The 23,126-nt window shown below is 32.4% G+C and overlaps 2 protein-coding genes across 6 annotated transcripts in view; one reads left to right on the top strand and one right to left on the bottom strand.

Annotated features, from left to right (window-relative positions):
* The window catches only part of LOC123707465 (KH domain-containing, RNA-binding, signal transduction-associated protein 2-like), an 84,336-nt gene extending 64,695 nt beyond the window's left edge, over positions 1 to 19,641 (top strand). The window contains exons 4-11 of one of the 4 annotated variants that reach the window (XR_006753502.1): positions 2,644 to 2,760; positions 3,059 to 3,205; positions 3,421 to 3,567; positions 3,752 to 3,886; positions 7,583 to 7,676; positions 12,154 to 12,268; positions 14,522 to 14,651; positions 18,313 to 19,641. Coding sequence is in view for 3 of the 4 variants with exons in the window: in XM_045657524.1 (XP_045513480.1) it covers positions 2,644 to 2,760; positions 3,059 to 3,205; positions 3,421 to 3,567; positions 3,752 to 3,886; positions 7,583 to 7,676; positions 12,154 to 12,264; positions 14,522 to 14,651; positions 18,313 to 18,385 (954 nt within the window). In the remaining variant the exon portion in view is untranslated. The remainder of the gene's footprint in view (positions 1 to 2,643; positions 2,761 to 3,058; positions 3,206 to 3,420; positions 3,568 to 3,751; positions 3,887 to 7,582; positions 7,677 to 12,153; positions 12,269 to 14,521; positions 14,652 to 18,312) is intronic. The other 3 variants (XM_045657525.1, XM_045657524.1, XM_045657526.1) reach the window with 3 other exon arrangements.
* A 1,637-nt stretch (positions 19,642 to 21,278) lies between these two features.
* LOC123707299 lies at positions 21,279 to 22,888 on the bottom strand. 2 transcript variants are annotated; one of them, XM_045657221.1, is made up of 4 exons: positions 22,662 to 22,888; positions 22,008 to 22,156; positions 21,657 to 21,802; positions 21,279 to 21,414 (listed from the first exon to the last, which is right to left on the bottom strand). In XM_045657221.1, the coding sequence occupies exons 1-4, from the start codon at positions 22,748 to 22,750 to the stop codon at positions 21,337 to 21,339; spliced, it is 462 nt and encodes a 153-aa protein (XP_045513177.1). In that variant the 5' UTR covers positions 22,751 to 22,888; the 3' UTR covers positions 21,279 to 21,336. The 2 variants fall into 2 exon arrangements, with proteins under 2 accessions (XP_045513177.1, XP_045513178.1); XM_045657222.1 differs by having other exon boundaries at positions 21,657 to 21,796.
* Positions 22,889 to 23,126: the final 238 nt, after the last annotated feature.

Raw genomic sequence — 23,126 nt, 5'->3', positions numbered from 1 at the left:
TTATAAGCATTATGTTTGTCCCTGCTGGCATCTATTGTTGAGGCCACATATTCTTATACTTATTTGTTTGTTTTTTCTTATTATATGTGGTAATGTTGGTGCGACTATATGTAAATAAAAATTGACAATCGAAGATTAAATATATGTATTCGTTTTTCAAGCGAAAAATAAATCTTTAGTATCTAACTAATAAAATATATATTTATAGAGATACATTCTTATATTCTTTATAAAATAGTATTGATGTAATATAGACAAAAAAGGAGAAAGTAACACTTTTATCACACAAATCTATCAATTGATAGATTTATATAGATTATGTAAATACTACAAAACTTATCAGTCAGTCACCGTACATCAATCCAAAGAAACGTAAACTCTGGAAAATATTCAGGAGATGTGAAATAAATCACAGTACAAAATAAAAGAAAAATAAAATCCCCATTTGTTACAAACATAGGATGACTTAGCACAGATTCTAGTGTAAATTTGTTGCACCTGCACCAATACAGCTGAGGTAGCTCTGCCAAGCAAAACAAAACCATCTCGCAGGGTATTACTGGGATTTATCCCAAACGAAATGAGAGACTACACACATCTGTCCAATTTTCGCTGCTCGGTTTGGGATAAAACTGTTTTGGAAATAAAGTGATATTGAGATTTTTACATATTAATTTTCAAATTTCATATTTTGTTTACTTGCGTTCTCCTAATCAGTTTCAATTTAGAATTATTTATTTTAGATTGTCTACATATTATAACGCAAATTTATTTTTTAACTGTCTAGAGGACTTGAATTTTCAAGTTTTATAAATAACGTTGAACAAATACAATGTTATTAAAAATAATTATTTCACAGACGGCTTCTTGGTTCAATATTTGATATTTTCCGTTTTACCATAATTCTTTTTACCCATAATCTGTAAAAATGGATTTAAATTAAGCTTCCTTTTTATTTAAGTTTCAAATTGTTTCCAAATCTTTACACATTTACTTTATATTTTCTATTATAACCTTATCAAAACTAATCTTTGCAGAGTCCCTAATAGATTGAGTTGGAAGTGACGAGTAGTGTCGTCTGCAAATGTTATTTTATTCTTGCCCCGTTGACATGTGACGGAGATGATTTCGATCCTATTTACCTCTGAATATTCTTTTTGGTCGCATTCCAATTCGCACATAGATCATATATTCCTTTCAACGCCAGTTACCTAAATTATAAAAATTTCCAAAGCTTATTTATTTAATTATTTCAATTCCATTAGATAATTTAAATTGGACCATCCGAAGAAATGACTCTTGATCATACGCCGGCATCATAACTACTTAACCCGGCGATATAATTATTACTGTAACATAATCATGGATTAATTATTATTCAGATAACTTATATAACCTCCTGAAAAGCCTCTCGTTTGTGCCTCAACAATATCTATTGTAACATAACGTAACAACATGTTCATAATAACACTTCTACTAAATTATTTATACCGTGATACATTGATATATTTTAATCGAATACAAAGTTAGTTTTATAGTTAATGTATATTGCAACTGGGTCAGTTTTAATATGTTTATAGGACGAATAGGAGGGTCGACAATAACGGAGTCGTAATTATATTCACTTGAACCTCTATTTGAAACAGTAATAAAGTGTCAAGTATTTCGAACCCTTATAAACCGCCAATTATCAGTACCACAGGGGAGCTCGGGAAATAAACTGCTCCAACGGGAGACGGAATACGAATTCCCTGGATTCGATCGCAAGGCCGGAATGACGTTCATCCTGTCACTTGAAATATTTATAGCCTTGTCTACTAAGAAACATTGACCGGGCTATAAGGCCAAGAATTATGGTTTAGATTTAATATTTTATTGAGTTAAACAACGTATCTTTATTGTCATTGTTTGAAATGTCTAATAACCTATATTTAAAAATGTAATTGCAAATGCAAACGCAACTGATTATAAACAGAGTAGAGTTAGGTTCGTGGTAGGTGACTCTCAAGCGGTCGTGCACTAATGAAGTTTTTTTTTTCTGAGTACGCAATCCATCAAACACAAGAACTACGGAAATGGTGTGAGGAATCCGGCATTTTTTTAATTCTAATATGGAATCATATGACGGAGTAAAATAGGGAAAAAATGGATTAAAGACGGAAATAATGACAAAAACAACTTACGGGAAAAGTACAAAGTCCAATAATAAGAAAGCACGACCTGAGCTTTAACAATGACTTCTTCAATTGATTAATTACGACATTGGAGTCTACTTTTTAGAAGCTTCTGCTTGGTTCGACCGCTCAATCGAATTGAAACCGTAACTATATTTATAGATACGAATTTGTGATAAACAATTTCCGTAGCAAGTCGTGTACTCATTCCGCTACCGACCTCGAATCGACTACAGACTCAAGGCATACAAAAGAGTGTCAAAGATTACTTGAATTAATTGACTTTTAGTTTCAAAGGTTTGAAGTTATGATAGATTACTTTTAATAACAATTACCATAAGAATTAGGCACCAAAGTATAGCTTTGAGTTTTAGAAATTAATTTACGTAGTTGTAATGTTTCGTATTCTAAGTTGTAACTATAGAAGTTACTTTAACTCACTTAAGTAAATAATATATTTTGTCCCCAGTTTAACTTCGTGGGAAAGTTGCTCGGTCCAAAAGGCAACTCTCTTAAACGTTTACAAGAAGACACGATGTGCAAAATGGCTGTACTGGGACGAGGATCCATGAAAGATAGACAGAAGGTAGTCTTTTTTATATTTATAGGTTACCTTTGTTAAAAGAAAAATATTTAAGATTTTTCTAAATGAAACAAGTGTATATAAAATTATACTAATTAGAAATATACTGGCATCTATTATATCTATTTTAAATTTAATATTTATTACAGCTAAATACTGTAATTTTTAAATATTTTTACGCAAGTAAGTGATCGCCCTTCTGTGCCTACAAACACGACATAAACATTGTTTAACAGCAACCGCCCCAGGACCCTTAGTTATTAAATACGAATGTTTATTAGGTAAGTGATTTTTTTAACAGGAAGAAGAGCTGCGAATGTCAGGAGATCCCAAATTCTCGCATCTATCAGAGGAGTTGCATGTGGAGATCAATGCATTCGCGACACCAGCAGAAGCCCACGCTCGTATTGCGTACGCACTCGCTGAACTAAGAAGATTTTTAGTACCGGTAAGTTTATGCACCCTTAAAGTGGAATATTATCTAACCAAATATGATTAAACTACCGTTCTGTCTGTTGAAATACATATTTGTATAACTTATAATATTCGTATCACCGGTAAGGCATAAGACGCCTGATCAACTGAGCTGGCAATTTGAATCTATATTATAAGTATTAGTTCTAGTTTGAACAAAGCAAGTTATAATTTTATTTTTATTTTCAGGATTACAACGACGATATAAGACAGGAACAAATGCTAGAAATGCAAATATTGTCATCACAGAATGAACAGCGTAGACTGACGCCGCCCGAATCTTCTAGAAGCAATAGCGAAGAGACACTACCTATACGAGATACAGTAAAACAACGGGTTGGTATAGCATTATTTTAATTAATCGAAGTAATGCCGATTAGACTACAACTCTTTCGTATTTTCGTAATCTTAATGGGGTCCCAATTCTCTACAAGCACTCGCCACTCCTCTGGCTACCGAAGTATCCATGGGACTACTTAATATCACCTATCCATTAAAAAAAACTATGTATTCTCCACAGTTACCACCAGTTGCACCAGTAACGCAGCCAGCGTTGGCTAGTGCCCCGATTTTGCCTGTCAGCCACGCCCCCAGCGCACGCGATTTTTCACCGCCAGCTCCCACACCTGCACCTGAACATTTGCCTCACCACCAGGTAAGGTCAAACAATATCATCACGCCATATATTTCCCAACATCCAAAGTGCCACACTTTCAAAGAACCTTCACTCACACACACACACACAGTTTCACAGCAAATTTTCCTAATTCAAAACTTCACTTGTTTATGACATAAAAACAATCATAGCGTGAGGTGTAGCACTGTATTTGGTCTCTGACAAACTTTGAAAAATCTAGATGGCCTATTTTGTGGCCCAGAAGGCTTATTAAATTTAATTAGAACCGATTACTCGTTATTCAAATTAAGTTAAATTAATTCGTTTTATAATTAATTAGCGTAATGATTAATATGTATAGTATTAGTGTTTAATTGGGCAACTTAAGTCCCATTAACCAAATTAAAGTAATTTACTTTAGTTTATCTCGAATTTATTATATTACTTCGAGGCGACAGGACTAATTACCTCACCAATGAGGATGCGAGGTTTGAAGAGGCGGGAAGACTATGACTCTGTTTAGCTGTATCAATATAGTTTTTTATTTGAAATATTAAGAATTAATTGTAATTTGTTAAATGTGAAATTTCAGTTTTCTATAAAAAAAATTATACATTTTTGTTAATGCACTTATTTATATTTTCTGGTTCATGCATAGTGTTTATCAATGTTATCTGTTTTTGTATTTGTGGCTTTGAAATGAATACGAAAAATATCTGATCTTACAATGACTTTCTATATTATATTCATTTTAAAACGTATTATAAATCTTTTTATAAGAAAACAAAAAAAAAATGAGTTTTATATTGATCATGAATATAGGCAAACAGTACCTAATATTATAAATAAGAATATCACCGTTGTAGCCGGGATATCTCCCGCGAGACACGTAACACAAATGAGTATGAGTTTAATTTACGTATCTTTTACCAAAAATGTAAGAGATAAAAAAACGTCCCTGGACACAAAGGGGAGTAGAGAGTATTTTAAAAAATAAACCAATTCTCATTCTCATCTCAGAAACAAGATTAATTTTCGATTGCTGAAATGCGATTGTAAGTCTCATCGCGTCGTAACAATACAACATACTCCCATTTAAGGAACCAATAGAGCGAACGGCTACGATTTCCGCTACAACACGTTGCTACGAATTCGTAACAAGTGAATATCGTTCTGCTACGGCGTAGACAACAATGTACGATTGTATCGAATCTACAACTACAATTAGTAATGCAACTTTAAATGACTTATAAAATGTAAATTACTATTCTCAGTGATAAATTAGATATTTGTCGGTCTTGTCTCAAGTCAAGGTTTTCTCAAATAAATGTAAAAATAAGTTATCCTTACAAATTTCGTTCTTAATCTTTATTAAAAGACTGATTCAACATCGGCGGCTAAGATCGATTGGTTCTATTAATCTTGATTCTAGACTAATTAAATAAAGATACATTTATTTACAGTAGAGGCTGTGATTTTTCTAAATAACTCTGATAGGTGACTTTTTAAAAACTCTTAAGTACACATTACAATGTAATATACTTAGAATAATTAAAAATTTTAGAGACCATATTCAGAAAAAATACTTTTAACGAACTGAACAAAGTCAAGTGTAATCCTTAATAGTTTAAGTATCAACGCGAGAAAAGGAAAATTCGCTAACTCGAGAAGCAGTATATAAGTGCTTAATAGAAGTGGTCACAGAAAACTACGTATAAAATATTCTTTTCAATGATTTTATTCGTGCCAAGCTTAGCCAATGTTGTGAATACCTCATTGAAATTTCCTTTTAGTACATTGAGTGAACATTGAAAAAGCTTGCTCTACTTTGGTTTCACTATAACAATGTTATTTTACTGAAACTTTTTAGGTGATACGAGCTCTGTGGTGCGTTAAATTAGGTTAGTTTAACTTGTGATGTTTATTTTTTATTGTAGACTTTGTACAACGAAAACATGTTTGAATTAATGATACAAATTATATACTTTAAAAAAATAGTATTGGATTTTATCTATAAAAATTAAATTTAGTAATAAAGTATTTTTGACACAAGTATTTAAAATATATGTGCCGTCCAACGCTAACTTTGGCACGATAATATTTATTCTAATTCTACAATTGTTACAATTACACAATTTAATACAAAAACTCATTAGGTCTACTGTTCTGTTCACCTCAGAACTTACTACGTATACTAGGTATAATAGGTTTTTCATTTTCCCAAAAACAAAAGAATAAAATATATATATAGAATTTATATTTTCAATGTATAAATATAATTTACAAGAGCAAGTAGTACGTAGTAGACAAATTCCATTTATTCTTTAATTACTGCCGACCATACATTATTGAGTATTAATCACCTGTCACGTTTCACCTCACTACCTTAATTTGGACTAACCTTTACAAAATGTTCCAATCAAATGTTACAATGGAAATCGATTCGAAGCATTTGTGAAAGTAGGCCTCCAACTGGGCGTCTGAAACCTTTCGATTACAGTTGCCAAGCTATAGATTATATAGCCATTATGAACCGAAACTTATAAATCATTATTTTTATGGAAAAGTTACCTAATTGACGGATAAGTACCGACTAGGACCTAGGTCTATTGTGCACATTAAAATGTAGTTTGTAAGGTCTCGAGTGACATTCCCACTTAGGTCCGAAATAAAATATGCAGATATGATTGAATCATTAATAATATTGTAAATGCCCTGAGCAAGAAGTTGGCGGGCTTTCGATAACACCTTGCCTTGGGTGAGCACCCAAATCTGTTGATCTTTCGCCTGCTTCCGGTCCGGCTGAGCATCCGTTCTATCAAATTAAGAGAGTTGTGGATTAGAGAGTTCACTTTTTTATCGCAATATACATTTGTCATTGCTAGACCGACCGTGTAGATCAACGATAACTTATTTCCCAATACTCCAATATATCACGTCCTGTCTGGACTCTTTATATACATAAAATGATACCAGAATTGACTTTGATTCCACAGAAACATGTTATCTAGGCATAGCTCGAAGGTTGTAAAAACCAACCATACGCAACCACGACTTTTACATCTCTCAGATACAAATATTGTATTACAATACATCTTAAGAATTTTGCCTCAAGCATATTTTGTTTTAAGTAAAATGTATTATTGTTTTAGTTCAAAGAAAACGTCTCGTTTTGCCAAGTTTATCAAACTCGTAAAATCATCATAAACAGATGTCTAAACCCCGGTTTTCCTGTAAATCTAGGTCTGACGCCAACTTAACGTTTATTGGTACTTACTTCCAAAACGTGACCACGTTCTTAAGGAAAGCCTTCAAGGGTTTACGATCAAAGGTCAACCGTCCGAATATTTATGGAAAGAATCAATAAAGACTTTTTCAGATATTGTGAAGAAACATGATGTACAAACAGGCGTTGAATATGTTATTTGGTGTATCAAGTTTTTTAAATGTTTTTTTTTAATAATAACACAGCTATATCAAATCATTGTTGAACAGTGTTGGCCTAATGGCTTCAGCGTGCGACTCTAAAAAGTCGACGGTGCGTGTCAGGCACAGGAGGCTGATCCTTGCCTGTTAAATTGACAAATGATCTGATTGACAAATGATAAATAAATCTGAGGCCCAGACCTAAAAAGGATGAAACGACAATGGCGTTTATTTTTATGTCAAATCATTGGTTTCTACGATCGTCTTTTGATATGTATTTTATAACTAATATGTAATTTTGTCTTACAGATGACAAGTCCAGCAAGTCATGGCTTGTTGGTTGGAGGTGGTATTTTGCAACAACCGCAAGCACACCATTTAATCACACAAAACTCTATACTTGGTAAGACTTAAAAGCCATTCATACGGTCAATTTTCCTTCCTACCTTACCATTATAGCGAGTATTTAGACCTTAAGTTATGACAACAGTTATAATTTACTGTTCTTATTATTATTACGCCTACGCTACCCTCGGGGCATATAGCAAGATACACAGATAAAAGGTGGACTTTAGAGATAACTGTATGGAAAGGACCAATGGAAGAACTAGAAGCGGTAACAGGAAGCGAATGGAGAAAGAAAGCCATGAACAGATTCAGCTGGAAAAAGCCTTTACACGCGAAAGGGTCCTGATCGACGGTACTGAATTTAGCTAAGATAACGGATATGTAGGTTAACTAGATAAATTAACTAATGTATATAATGTAAAAATTTTAAGCAGTATATCTTTTTGTCACGATTGGAAATTAAACGGGCTTTATTATTATTACTACATTATGATACTAAATATGACATTTGCATGCCTACTTTTATACTTGATGATTGTGGGGTTTTTTATAATTAATCAATCGCAATGTACCACTTTCTTTGTAAATATATTGTTGCTATTAAAACTGCTTATATAGGTTTAAAGTGTGGATGCAATGAAATATTGTCTACAATATTCATATTTTGTATTACTAATCCTTTAATAACATAACACAAAAGAGAGATAACAAATAAGTCTCTTCTATTCTTGTCTATTGATTCAGTTTCTATTATATCTCTCCTCCACTTTATTTTTCATTCAATTGTAGTCTATTGTTCAGTTAAATAATCTAAGATTAATCGCACTCAGAATAACAATTCTTATAAATGAAAATGATACAAAGACCTTTATTATATTCATCGAAGTATAGTACCGTGGATGTCTTTATGAAAACCTATGCTGATTATACCTTTCGTATGAAGACGTGCAAAACGTATAATTATGCTAATACAAAATTTCATTTAATAAATATAGCTTTTCACATGCAAAGAGAACAACTTGCGGTTGAATTAAGTTATTCGAACAGTGTGGATGTATCTTTGTATATTAAATGGAAACTACGATAAAGAAAATCAATTGTTACTTTAAATAAAACTTAAACTCAAGTAAAAGTTTATAGACCTATTGAAAACACTGTTAATGTAACAAGAATCTTTAAATTATAATTCAAAAGTTATTTATTCATTTAGGTACAATACGTACACTTATGTAAGTCAAATTTACGTCTTATGTTTATTAGTCTAGCAGGCCTTGTTCTGAGAAGAACGGGCAAGAAACTCGTCACTCCCTTTACATTATTCAGTTTTTTTTATTACGGGGTAGGTCACTTTTTACAAGTTCAATATGTCTAAACATAATATTAATAAGAAAAAAAACATATAAAATAAAATATACTCGTAGTGAATTATGGCGTATTCCCTTACAATATAGTCAATATAGTGACACAATATTAATATCTCACAATATTAATATATCTATCTTATAGCATTATAGTAGTTAGGAATTTTGGTTACATTGTGTGAAATTTTGTATTACCCCATAAATGGGTGACCAGTTTTATGAAGTCTGAAAGCTGGACAAGCAAGTCTGTTCCTACTTATTGTGTTTAAATTGTGACAGAAAAATTTATTTATGTTTTCATAAACGTACATAATATTAACATACACACATTGGGAGGCAAATATTAAAGACGGATTTCTGTAAATTATTCTCTTAGCTAGTCACGCGGTTTTAATTAATATATAGCGCATATTTCTATTTTTTGTTATACAAAAATGTCATGGATATCGGTTGCTGAGCCCCACAACAACATACTATATGGCATAACACTGTGAAAGTATGTAATCTTTTTTACTGCAAAATCAGCCGAACTAAGTCTTCCAGACAGGGTGGTAATATGAGTCAATTGCAAACAAGAATCTACAAGGATCCCCAAAAATACATTGAAACATTTCCTCATCAAGGTCACTATTTGTACTGACCTGTCTTACATTAGGCAAAGAAAATTGTATACATTATGTTTTAGTAGATTTTAGTAACAAGTTATTTTAAGTAAACAACACATAACTTGGGAATAATTCAGAGCGTCATAACTTACTGTGTTCCTACTGATATTAAAAATAAGATGTATCATCTGCAAATAAAACCGTTTGACATAAGTTCTTCACATAACATTCAGGCAGGTCACTTACGTAAATAAGAAAAAGCAACAGCCCTAATATCGACCCCTAAGGGAGGACCCTGGCTAAGGAAAGACTGATTTATTTATAATCACTTTTTGTAATCGGTCACTCAAGTATGAATTTAATACTTTTATTGAGTTTGATGAGACGCCATAATGCTGTAATATTCCCAAAAAAGTTTTATGCGCTAGACAGTCAAAGGCCTTGCACAGGTCACATAAGACCGCTACGGCATCCTATTTACTTTCCCAGGAATGAAATATTTACTTCATGAGCTCATCTATCTTTAGTAAAACCAAATTGTTTATCATGAAATAGTTTATTTAATCTAAAATGTGAAAGCAATTGATTGTGTATAATTTTTTTCAAATATTTTCTTAAAGTCGGTCAAATTAATATAGGATGAAAATTCGTAGGGTCCGATTTGTCTCCAGACTTAAAAAAAGGAGTAATATTACTACATTTAATAAGTTTGGGAAATACCCCATCGTCAATACATTTAATAAAAATAATTATAAATATCTTTAATTATTGGTTATACCCCATAGATCTTCTGTTTTCATATTATTCAATGATTTAAATGCCTTTATAATATAATCCGTCTTAATTTTATGAAAATCAAATGGACAACTATTTTTATTTGTACTAGACGTTAATTATACGGTAATTTGACGGTATTGCGATCTTTGCTGGAATTTCAGAGAAAAGGCAACTCCATAGCATTTGGGACCCTTTCATCTTTTTTTATAACTTTGTCATTAATATTTATTTCAATAGAGCTATTAATAATGAAATTTTACGAGTTTCTTGATTAATAATTTTCCAAGTGATCCTAATTTTATTGTCCGATGTTTTTATTTTATACTTGAATAATTTCCCTTTGCTACATTACAAACTATTTAAAATATTTTTTAATAATTTCTGACATAGTTTATAAACGACTGGTCGGTAGAAATAGACTTTTCATAATATAAAGCCCAATCACAGAGTTTAATTTTCGAGCTTATAAAAGAAACAGTTTTTTGTTTAAATATGCTAGCAAATTCTATATTAATTGGAAACCATAAATATTCGTATTATTCATTAACATCATTAAAACTTTTGAGAAATATAAGTATGTTGTTAATATTATTTTTAAAATTCGATTCTCCGTTATTGGTCTAAAAGTTATTTTTATGTCTGATTAATCCTATGGCGCTCAACAATGATTTTTGTACTTTATGATCCGAATCTACCCATTTACAAACCAATTTTCATTAAATATTATTATATAAAAACTTTTCTTTTCCACTTTTTAATTGTTTTGAATTTGGAACAAATTATATATAATTTTAAAAACTTCTTTCGTTTTTCCGCCATTTCACATATTTTTTCGTGTTTATTATCAAATTACATTATGGAATGGGGTGTTAAAGAAAATAGGATTGTAGTAATCGCTTTGCACAAAGTGGGTATGGAGCCGTCGGTCATATTCCTGACTTCCAGACTTCAAAAGCTTGCAAAGACCAGAAAAGATCAGCCGCGTGATGTTAGAACTAAAAGAACTACTAATGCTAGATAAGAGCTAATAAGAACTACTAAGGAAGCAAAAAAATCTTTTTTCGAGAAATAAAGATTGACGCTAGGACTCTGTCACGTAAAATAAAACAGGAGTTCTAAAGAAGCTGCTCATGTGGTCGGAAAGGTACAACGTGGTCACCATCCTGCGTCAGTGATGGTTTAGTGGGGCGTGTCTTAACAGCAATCACATAATTACATTTATGTGAATAAGTAAAACTTCAGTCAAAATGTGTCTAGATACAGTTAGATCATGTTGTGAATGCTCTCAGCAATACACTTTTTTTAAATAAACCGTGGACTTTCTAGCAGGATTCTGCTCCTGGTCACAAGGCTTGAATAAACCAATGTCTATCGTCGATCATCTATCCCAAACCACAATCCTATAGACTTGAAAGGATGGTCAGGTTTAGAAGACACGGCGACATTCTGTCTTAGAGAGAAAAACTGTCAGTGCTGACAGCAGTGTCGATATTTTGCTTGGAAACAGTGCGTAAATCCAATGATTCGTGGCCAAACAGATGAAAAGCCTGTATAAAAGTCAAAGGTGGCCATTTTTTTTTTGTTGAGACTTTAATAGATATGTAGGTATAAATCTTAATAATATTACAGTACTCCATTAAATAAAATGCATTTTCATTTGTAACAGAACTTATGGCTGGACTAGGTATTTGATATCAATAAGAACTAATTATTGCTTGAATATGCAGCAAATCATTGTGTCTTAATAAGCACCGCATTATGGCTTTACTAACAAACTAACAATGGTCAGGTGCAGGAGACATCCTGGGCCTAAGCAGCCCCGTTTTGGGTGGGGTGCTGCACACCCACCCCGCACTGCGAGGTGTCAAGCCAACAGCAGTGCACGCGCTGGCGACGCAAGGTCGGTACGTCAATCATTTTCAATTAAATTCTCTCTGTTTTATTCAAAAATCCGATATCATTAAATCTCCACAGCCATACTCAAAGTTGTTTATTAAAATTTAATCTCTTAAACCATTAAAGTTGTAAAGCAACTAAAGTTTTAATCAAATTTCATACAAAAATGTGCTTCATTCCACAGATAATTTAATGAATGACTCTGAGTATGTTATTTTTAAATTCTAATGGGTGTAAGTATATGTACGTATAGATTGCATGGCTTTAGTCACTGTCAAGTCATCTTTCCGCTCACTATTTACGGTTTCCTCATTATTCAAAATAACTGACCTTCAATAGCGCACACCGATACCTTTTAAAATGTTTAAGCCTCATTTGAGTTGCCTTTTAACAAAATTAATTAAAACTTGGTCACGGTATAAAAGCGGGTCTAGTAACTTAATTACGAAGATTAAACTCAATGGCTTTATTTTACTAATTGTAACACTTTATGCAATAATTAAGAAAACTCATAAAAAATTACATAATGTTTCAGTGCTGATAGCTATATCTAAAACAAATGTACAAAAACAACAGCAAACACAAACTAAATAATAGATTTTCTGGATTGAATAATAAAATAATGGATAAGGTTAACTGGATATTTTTTCTTAAGTCACAGTGAGAAGGAATACGTTGTTCTCAGTATAGAAAGTATTGATTCGATTCTAATCTTACGGAACGAGAACTTTCAAATCGGCTTACGTTGAGGCATTCTCAAGTTATTTTAAGTCATATATTGCTAACAGTATTCTGGTAAATAATTTAACAATATACATAATTTAATAGAAAACAAATACAAAAAACGACAATATGTAAATGTATATTTCCTTTTCATACACATATCAGTCAATTATTTCAGTCATATTCTTCAAAACTTAGATTCGCGGTGAGGCATTAAACGCTTCTCACGAAACTTCCAGCCCCCCGAGAAAATATGCAACTGGATCTCCAGCTTTCTGGCTAATTGAAATGTCAATGTTGACGGAGCATGTTCCCACTTCGAACCCGTGAACGCACAAGTCAGTGTTAGGACACAGAGAGTAGAGGCGATAGGTCGCCGAGCCTTTTCTTCTGTTTATAAATTTCATTTTGCAATTTACCAAAATTTATTGCTATACGGAGAGTGGAGATGGCTGTTAAGATGAACTAATCCGAATAACTATTCGGATTAATACCTTCAGCTCTGGTTCATCATCGGACGTACCACAACTGATCGTTGAGGAAAAAGCGTACTAATCTTACAAGGGCGCAAAAAAATATCACCAATATGTCGTCTAACCTGTCATATCATAGTTTGTATTGAGGCACTTATTGTTAGATAAACAGACATCCCACCATACTTTTTGAACGTGAAGTAAAAAAAAGACAGATGGTCTGCCGAAAAGATGAAGCAGTAATAGGGTAGGCATATGTGCGAAGACAAATTGACAATGGAACTAGTACAAAAAATGCAATTGTTTTGTTTTTTCTATGAATTATTTGCAGTTTCATTTATATATAATGTTCAGAGAGTAGAAGTTTATTTATTTAGTACTTCATTTGAATTAATCAAATTACTTAGATCCATCTAGAAGAACACTTAAGAAGTCAATGTCTGCATACATAATGTAGAGAAGGAGCTTAAAGTTAATAACTTGGAAATATTAATAACAAACTAATTACTTACAACGTCGCTATTAAATAATTAAATATTATGAATCCTCTCTGTTTCAATTAGAATATCTGTACAGAGACTTCTAGTTGAGTATATATTTTTAATAGCCATTTTATTAATATCAAAAGTGCAACGAGAAATGTACCTTTTTTTTCAAAACGATATAACGTGATTTAACTATGTATATATAAATAAATAATAAAATAAATGATAAAACCTTTATACTAGTCAGTGGTACACGGTACATGTATCAAACACAAGTTTTAAATATGTATGAATAGGTGAGTGTTGGAATATGCGTGCGCTGTGTAAAGTTTTTGGTACCTAAGTTGGTATTTACTTTGAGGTTACGTTCTAATTATTAAAACCTCAGTCCATACAAAAGGTTTTAAAAAAAACATTGCTACACATAGTGAATAAACAACAACTGGGATAAACCCTGGAGCCAGCTAGGGTTTAAAAAGATTTCATTTATTAAAAAAATATAAATTGTTTCATTATCAGTATCTGTAGAAAATCTCCACTGAAAATGGCATCAAAATAATATCGAGTTTTTAAAATTTAGGTGTTGGTTCGGGTGGAGCGAGCACCCGCAAACGGCCGCTGCTGGGAGGCGCGCGGAACACCATCTCGCCGACTAAGCGAGCTGTCATGTCGTTATTGGCGCGCGCTAGGGCTGCCACGCACAAACACGAGTGAGGCATTTATTATTATAAGTATAAGCTGCAATATTACACTTTACATATTTATTAGAGCATAAATAACGTGTCTTTATCACATAGTTTATATCATGACATAGTTTATAAGAAAGTTGCTTCTCTTTTGCACGACTTTTTTAACTTTCTTGCAATAATTGTGTGTTATTAAAAAGTTTTTACTTTATAAAACCTTTCTGCGACCATTTAATATGTTGAAATTCAAGTGGATAGAACCCAGTGCATGCCAGCTTTGTTGGGACATTTGATTTAAGCGTGAATGTGAAATTCGTTCTATGATAATCAAACTGTTAGTGACCAATACGTTATGTTTAAGAGAATCTAATACGAGTACAATTTAATTATTCTTACATAAACATTTAAAAGACATACGCTTTTAACTTTTACTTAATTTCATATGCTATTTTATTTATTTATTTATTTATTTACACTTCGTTACACTACAAAATAAAAATAAACATAATTAAATCAGAAGGAGGGCAACAGGCGGCCTTATCGCTTACGAGCGATCTCTTCCAGGCAACCACTGTGAGTAAAGAAAAAAATAAATGTATTAAATAAGATAGGCAAGTAGTGCAAAATACATGTAATACACAGTTATTAAACAAAACTAAACAGGAATAAAATATTAAAGATACATTAAAGAGTAAAAAGACACATAAATCACGATAATTTAAGATAAGTCTCACGTCAGTTAGTAGTTAGTAAGAAAGTTCGGGATACGATGTGGACAGGTAATGTTTGTACAGAAGAAATTTAAAGGAAGATAAAGAAGGAGCTAAGCGAATAGGGACGGGAAGTGAATTCCATAGCCTAACTGCGGAGACCTTAAAGAAATCGCCAAGAAAGGTGGAGTTATGAGATGGGATTTCAAGGGTATAATTTTCGGAAGAGCGTAAGCTATAGTTATGGGCTCCCAAAAAATTGAAATCATTTTTGAGATAGGAAGGAGTTTGCTACTAAACAATCCTATGATTACATTAATTAAAAAGCATAGAGGCTATCTAATGTATCATTACATGACTTATTATAGTATTTTAATAAAAACCTAAGAGGTTGTAGGGCCTCAGATGTTTGAATCTCTTTCATAATCATTTTTCAATCTAATAGACCTTGGTGTTAAGACTCCTGTACTTGATACACGCCATCGACTTTTAGTATCTCCGACATGTCGGTTTCTCCAAGATGATCTCTTTGACCGTTCGAGCTAATGTTAAATGCGCATATTGAAAGAAAATCCATTGGTGCACAGCTGGGGCGAACCTAGGACCTCAGGGATGAGAGTCGCATGCTGAAGCCACTACGCCAACGCCAACCTAGAAATTTATTTAACTCAACTAATAAATTTCTGAAGAAACCAGTAGTTGAAATATATAGAAATCTCCTTAAAGTCACAGCCAGTATCGAAAAACTTGACGTTGACAGATCGAACGACGTTTAGCTTTCCGGTCATTTGGAGGGAAAGACTAAATTAGCCTCCAAGAAGCCAATTATTTTAATATACTGTAAAACAAATAAATAAATAAACAGTTAAAATCTACAAAAAAAAACTATAAAATGTTTGTGCATTATCGTTCTGATGCATAAGCTGAAAAAACGTTAAAAGAGTTGTGAATTTATATATATAATATCGTGTATCGTCGAATAAAGCGACAAATAAATTGTAATTTTTACTCATAACGTTCCACCTAAGATCTTAAGCGTATTATTTATGCAATCCAGTCTTTTACATTGGATTTACTCGAGGGTATCATTTCAAACAATAAACTAGGAAGACTTACGCTTTAATTTTATAAAGTGCTCGGCTTCGCTGGTCACTCGTAAATTGAATATTTAAAATACAATACCAAAACTTCGATCACTATTATTATGTAGTTTAACCATGCAGAATAACTCAAAATGTCTATCCACTATTAAAATTTTCTCAACCTTTTGATGTTGCTGCTTCTTAGCTAGCGTTATTATAGCGTTAATGAGTACCTAGAAGATAAAAATATAGCTTAATTTCATGATTATTAATCCCTAAATATACAAAATTCAATAAATAAAAAAATGTTATTCTATGTAATTGGTACTAGCCGGGAGTGTGAAGTTTTATGTGCTATTTTTTATTGTGTTGCTATTAGCTATGTTATATAGGTTTTGTAATGCCTTCTTTTGCTGTGCCCTAACAGGGTCCATAATATTGTACTTAGCTTTAAGCCTCATAAACATCTTTTGTAAACGTTATGGAATGCAAATAAATACATGAATAAGTTATCGATTTCGTTGCCCAAATTAGTTCATTGACATAATATTAGGCATAAAATATGATAGATAATAGAAAACACCAATGGACTTTCTTTCTATGTACTCATTTAACATTCGCTCGAACGGTGGAGGAAAACATCGTGAGGAAACCGGCTTGCCTTAGATCCTAAATGTCGACAGCGTGCGTCAGGCACAGAAGGCTGATCACCTACTTGCCTATTCCATTAACAAATGATCATGAACCAGATACAGAAATCTGAGGCCCAGGCCTAAAAACGTTGTAACGTCACTGATTAATTTTATTTTAAATGAGAGATGTCAAATCAATTGCAATTTAGACTTAATGATGTAGTGATAAAATACCACATTACATTGTGTATGTAATGAAAATCACGCTTAAATTTATGGCTTTATTAGTCACATATGGCCATACTTTTAACACATACGGACTACAATAATAATACATACTGTTACGAGCTAGGGGATCGGATAGAAAATGCCGTAGATTTCTTCATGGGTTTATTTCTTGAAAAATCAATGAGGAATTTATGGGCACAAATTAATTGCAGAGATGCACTAATAACACACAAAAACACAGTCACTAATTACTTCACTTATGCACACTTCACACAGTACTTTATCACTTATATTCACTTTATTCGCACTTTATCGCTTCGGTGTTTCGCTCTTGTTATCGCATTCAAAACTAAGTGACTAGTCGCCTTTCGGCTTGCTTATATATCCCTGGGAATAATTCTAAACAATATTCGAGAACTTTCTAGGCGGGCTTGCTACTGAGTAGCGATTGCACAATTCTAGAACGTCCGCACTCTTTGTCTCTTTCGCACATTGCTCCGTCCTTGTCGTACGGCGTTCTAGAGTGCTCAGTCTAGTTTCGAGAAAGTTCTGATCTTCTCTCTCTCTCTCTCGTATCATTTCGTCCTTGTCTCACACCTAGAAAGATCGGTCTAGAATATTCCTTTATCAAAGGGGTATACCTAGGCCTGAAAACGCCTGAAAACGGGTCTCCTGAAAACTGCACCAATCGACTACACATGTTCTGAAACTGACTGAAAAAAGGTTTCAGCTTCCTGAAAACTAGGGTAACATTATGGAAATTACAATTTTCTAATATGTGATTGACCCTCTCCTGAAACGGTCAGAAATCATATTACAGCCTGCTGAAAAGTTCTCTAACTAGTGGAAAAGTCTAGAAACATTGCAGACGAAGACGGGTCGTAACAGTATAATAAAAATGTTTCATTCATTCTTTAACCCCCTAGAAATTGGAAAAACCTAGAAACATTGTAGTCGACCCGTCTTCGTAACAATACATTACACGTTTTACCACGACACATAATTTTTTCTAATTAATGTAATTTTTTTGCAGACACCCAGCTCTACTACCTCTGATACGAGAAGATTTCATGACTGGAGTTGGAGTGAACATCAACCTAGCGTAATATCTAGCCAGTTTTATCACTATTGTAATAGTATGCGCTATGAAATTCTTTCGTGATGAACTCCCGCAACGGCTGTATAATTTATGCATACATAATACCAGCCAATAAAAATTTCAGCCCAGCGTGCTCCACTCTGAAGTGCACAAATATTTTTTTATATACGCCAATTATATATGAAGGAAGCCATAATATCAAAAAAAAATTGTCATTTTTGTCAAGCACAGATGGCTGACTGGTCGGTGATCAGTTCTTATTTATGGTTAACGAGACTACATACAACCTTTTACAGCAAAAACTTTAATTTATTAAAATCTCCAAGCTCACCCATGTTTTAATAAGCATTAAAATACCTAAAAGTAATCATTGCTGTATAGATGTATCTTTCATATTTTAACGTAATATTCTGAAAGATTGTCAAAAGCTACTTTTTTAGTTAACAGACCTCTGTGTTTAAGCTGCTGTTTGTAGTTACTTTACAAACTTAATAATATAGTAGTACATATTTATTGTCGTACTCAGACTCGTCCATTAACTTTCTAATAGTAGATTAATTATATAAACAGTACATAAAGTACGAATTTAATCTTAACTCAATGTTTCAAGTGACGATTAACTCTTAATAGAGGACTCTGAGTACGGATGTTAGTCTGTAAGTGGCTTTTACCCATTTTAAGGCCTAATTAGTGAAAAAGGACCACGTGTATATAAAACCCCTCGCCTTCTAGTCTGTACATATTTAGAAATGTTTTATCGTGTACAATCAATGTAAGTGTCAAAAATAAATTTATGCGTAGTAAAATATCTTACATTGAAGTACTAACTTAATTATTAGAAGCCGAAGTTGGAGTCTTTGATTCTTCTACTGAAGTCGCCCTCGCAAACTTTTCATAATCTGTTCAAGTTGCGTGCCGAGACTATAAAATACTACTTTAAACTATTGATTACGTTTATAAGTAGAAATCCTGTAACGATGCAATGGTCATATTCATATCGGGACCCATGTCCCGGTGGATACAAATTATTTATGGATTTTGTATGTCACTCACAATTAAAATGACGCTGGCAAGAAATAATGAAAACTCCCTTGAAACAAACTTCGTGGAAGACACTTTTGATCTGTATCGTTAAAAAATATTAACCAATAATATTAAGATTTTATTAATTTTAATATTTCGGGTTTTACGTATTTATATAATCTAATCGAAAATTTCATCAGAGACAAAATATTCTTTAAGTACTTCAATGTAAGTATAAAATAACTTAAAATAATATTTTAAATTAACATTACTAGAACATTTTAATAATCACATAATATTGGTATTTTAAGCACAATGTTAAAATTGAATTCACAATAAAGCACCTTCAGAAAATAGATTATATTTAGATAGATTCGAATTCATTGTCATGCATAGAAAATATAACATTTGTATAGAATTTAACGTCTTAAACATAGTTTTATTACCAAATAGTATTATTATAACATTTTAATATTATATTCGTTTCAATTTCCGATCATAAATTTACAAATACACAAACAGTATTACGAATACAAATGAAAGCGTGAAAGTCTTAAATTGCAAAATCGACAACTATCTCAAGTTCAATGACTTACTGAAAATAAGAAAAATATTTTTCATTCGAGCAGACGTGAATTTATTTAACAATAATTCAAATTACTAAGTTCTCACTCAGAAAATTGTGCAATGCCTTGGACGAGGCATTTTGCCCGTGACAATATTTTTATTTCTTACTGTTACTATCTTGTGTCGTATATGTGTTTGTATTTTTATGGAACAAAAAATATATATTATTATTCAGTTAAGCGAAGTACCCTTATATAATATGATATTCTAATTATATTAAATGAAATAACATCTCCTTCGATCAAACATATACAGAAAACCTTTGTTATAATCGAATATTTTATCATTTGTAATTGAATACATGCAATATTGTTTGACTTATGGATCTTGTGTTTAGTTCATGTATAAGTGGTAGTAGATGTTTGTGTTCTAAAACTGATGTTAACAACGAATTATTATTATACTGAACAATATTCCCATGGTGGTCTACCAAAGCAACAAATATCTTCGAGAAACCTAAACGATGCTGAGGTGTAGTCTGTGGATAGCCGCATCCACAGATAAGCCGCAGACCAAACTGTAGTCTGTAACTCGGACACCATTTAAATAAAATTCCGCGAAAATGTAAATTTATTCTATTATTTAGTTAACGTTTGTTTTACAGCCATTGTAATCAGTAAAATTAATAAATTCGATAAAAAAAATCCATTTATTAAAAAGTGTATAAATAAAGTGAGTCATGCTCAACACTCAACACTCATTTTTCTAAATTTCTTACGATTTGTAAATGTATTTCATGTAAATGTTGTAATAAGAACATGATGTAACCGATTTCTGCCTGTATGATACAAAAAATTGAAGTTAGGTATTAAAGAGCAACACAGATACACTTATAAAGTTGATAAATACATTTTAATACCTTTGTCTCAGAAACAAATGTCAGAAAAAATACATTTTACGTATATACTATATGTTATGGTGAACGTATGATTTTATATATGCAGCATTGTTAATGATAAAAAGGAATTGTTATGTTTTAAATATTAGCCTCTGTTGAGATTTTCCTACTTCTGAGATGTATTTAGTATGTATATACGCTGTATATTAATAAAGTTTTCAAGAATACGACTTCATATTTACTTTGCACCTTTGCCCTCGTAGATTTTATATACTTTGACAATTTGCGGCTAACACAAGTGCCTGGAAATGTTCCGAGACATAATTATGAAATATGTGAAAGAGGACTTAATTTTATAATATGTAATGATATTATATCTATATTTTAATCCGGTTTTAGTAAAACAAACGGATTACTATTTCACTAACTTTATTTCAAGAAATTTATCACATTGGTACAGGATTTTGAAATTAGTAAGACTGTTTTCTTAGTAAACGTTTCGTCCGTCGCTTTTTCGTGCTGCTTGTAGACTTTTGTGGCTGCAGATTCTAGAACAAATAATAATTATGTTGATTTAAATATCTAGTACATAGACCAATGTGGCCACTAAAAGAGGTTGTATTTATTAACTATAATAAACATCGTTAATCGACATTTGTTATACCAGTTGTGTAGCGGCCGATTCGTCAGTAAAATTTTCTCCAAAATTTCAATTGAAAAGAAAACAGATGGTAAGCTACTGCGATGAAGCTATGTAGAAAAAAATACTATTAAAAAGTTATAGACTCACACTTATATTTTTTCTAACGATTATCGCCACGCCGCCACCACGGCCAGGCTTTGACCCGGCAGGTCGAGGAACTCGCCCCACGAGACATCGATCACGGCAAGAGAAGTCTCGACTTGATGCACTCTCTTCATCATCTGATGCTGTAGCTGTCAATTAATGTCAAGAAATGCTTTAAAACGAATTACATATTAGGCGCTAAGCCTTAGAGTATGATAAGGTCTCGGGGACGGTTCCATACGAAACAATCATTATTCAAAGTAGAGTAGAAAAAGGAATCTAACAAGATAGCGTTATCGATTGCCAGGTTACTCTTGAAGGCACAATACACAAATTTAATGAATTCAAACTTACATTCATGTTCAGTGTGCTTCAAAATACCGCGCAATTTATGTGCGATTCCTTGATTACTTTTACTCCTATACTCTGTCTCATCTGGTTCCGACTTGCTGTGAAGTTTGCATTTCTTTTTGCGTAAACTTCCGCCGCTGTATTTGAGTATTCTGTATCAAAAGAAATGAATACAACTATATAAAACGTCTACGTCACGTTAGTGGATTTGTGCGAGTAACTTGTGGTTTTAAATTTCTCAATATGTGGAAATAAAACCTTGAAGAGATCTACGGCATTTATCCGATCCCCTAGCTCGTACAGTATATTGAAACTATAAAAGGTTAGAGGCTTACCAAGGCACAGACTACAAAAAACACCCTTTGTCGCTACTCCTCTTTTTAAATACACTCTTCTCGTTGATTAATTGAAGCACTTTCAGTTTCGCGGTTATTTGGAGTGAAAAGTGCAGTTAGCCTCCAATGAGCTTGGTGTGCTACAAGAGAAGACAGTTCAATCGGGGCCATGGCTTGCAACTGTATAAAGCGCAAATTCGGCCCCACATCACCATGTGGCGGTAGCTCCCCAGTACTTTATTAACCCAAACAGGGCTATGGATCTTCGTATATACAGTCTTAATATTACAAAAAGATAAATAAAGCAGTTCAAATTACTAACGATGATCTTTTCTTCTTCTTGACATTGTCGGCAGAACTGGAAGTGTCTTCAGTTTCCTCAGAATCTGTGTAATATGGCAGTTTTCCCATTTTTTGTAACCGGAGCAATATGAATTTTTATTTTTTTAATATTGTAATAGCATTGCTGTGTGAAAGTTTTCTTAATTCGTTTATTAATTAGTCCATATTTTTTATTGTTGAAAGTGGCAGTAGTTTAGGTAGGTTAAGTCAAATGTATTTTTTTTACTATGTCAAATTTTGATTTTTATTCTACGATCGTAGTTTAAGGCGATTATAACCTCTATCTACGAAAAGTCAATAAATTTAATTATAATGTATACATAAATTTGATATTCGTATATATATATACTATTATTATAATAATAACAACTAAAACATGCGTAATATTTACGTGTTATTATTATTTATTGCATGTCACCCTTAAGAGATCTGATATCTATATAAA

Source organism: Pieris brassicae, chromosome 3 (genome assembly GCF_905147105.1).
Source record: "Pieris brassicae chromosome 3, ilPieBrab1.1, whole genome shotgun sequence".
NCBI lineage: Eukaryota > Metazoa > Arthropoda > Insecta > Lepidoptera > Pieridae > Pieris > Pieris brassicae.
Note: the sequence above shows the minus strand (reverse complement) of the source record. Positions and strands in the feature narration are given on the sequence as shown.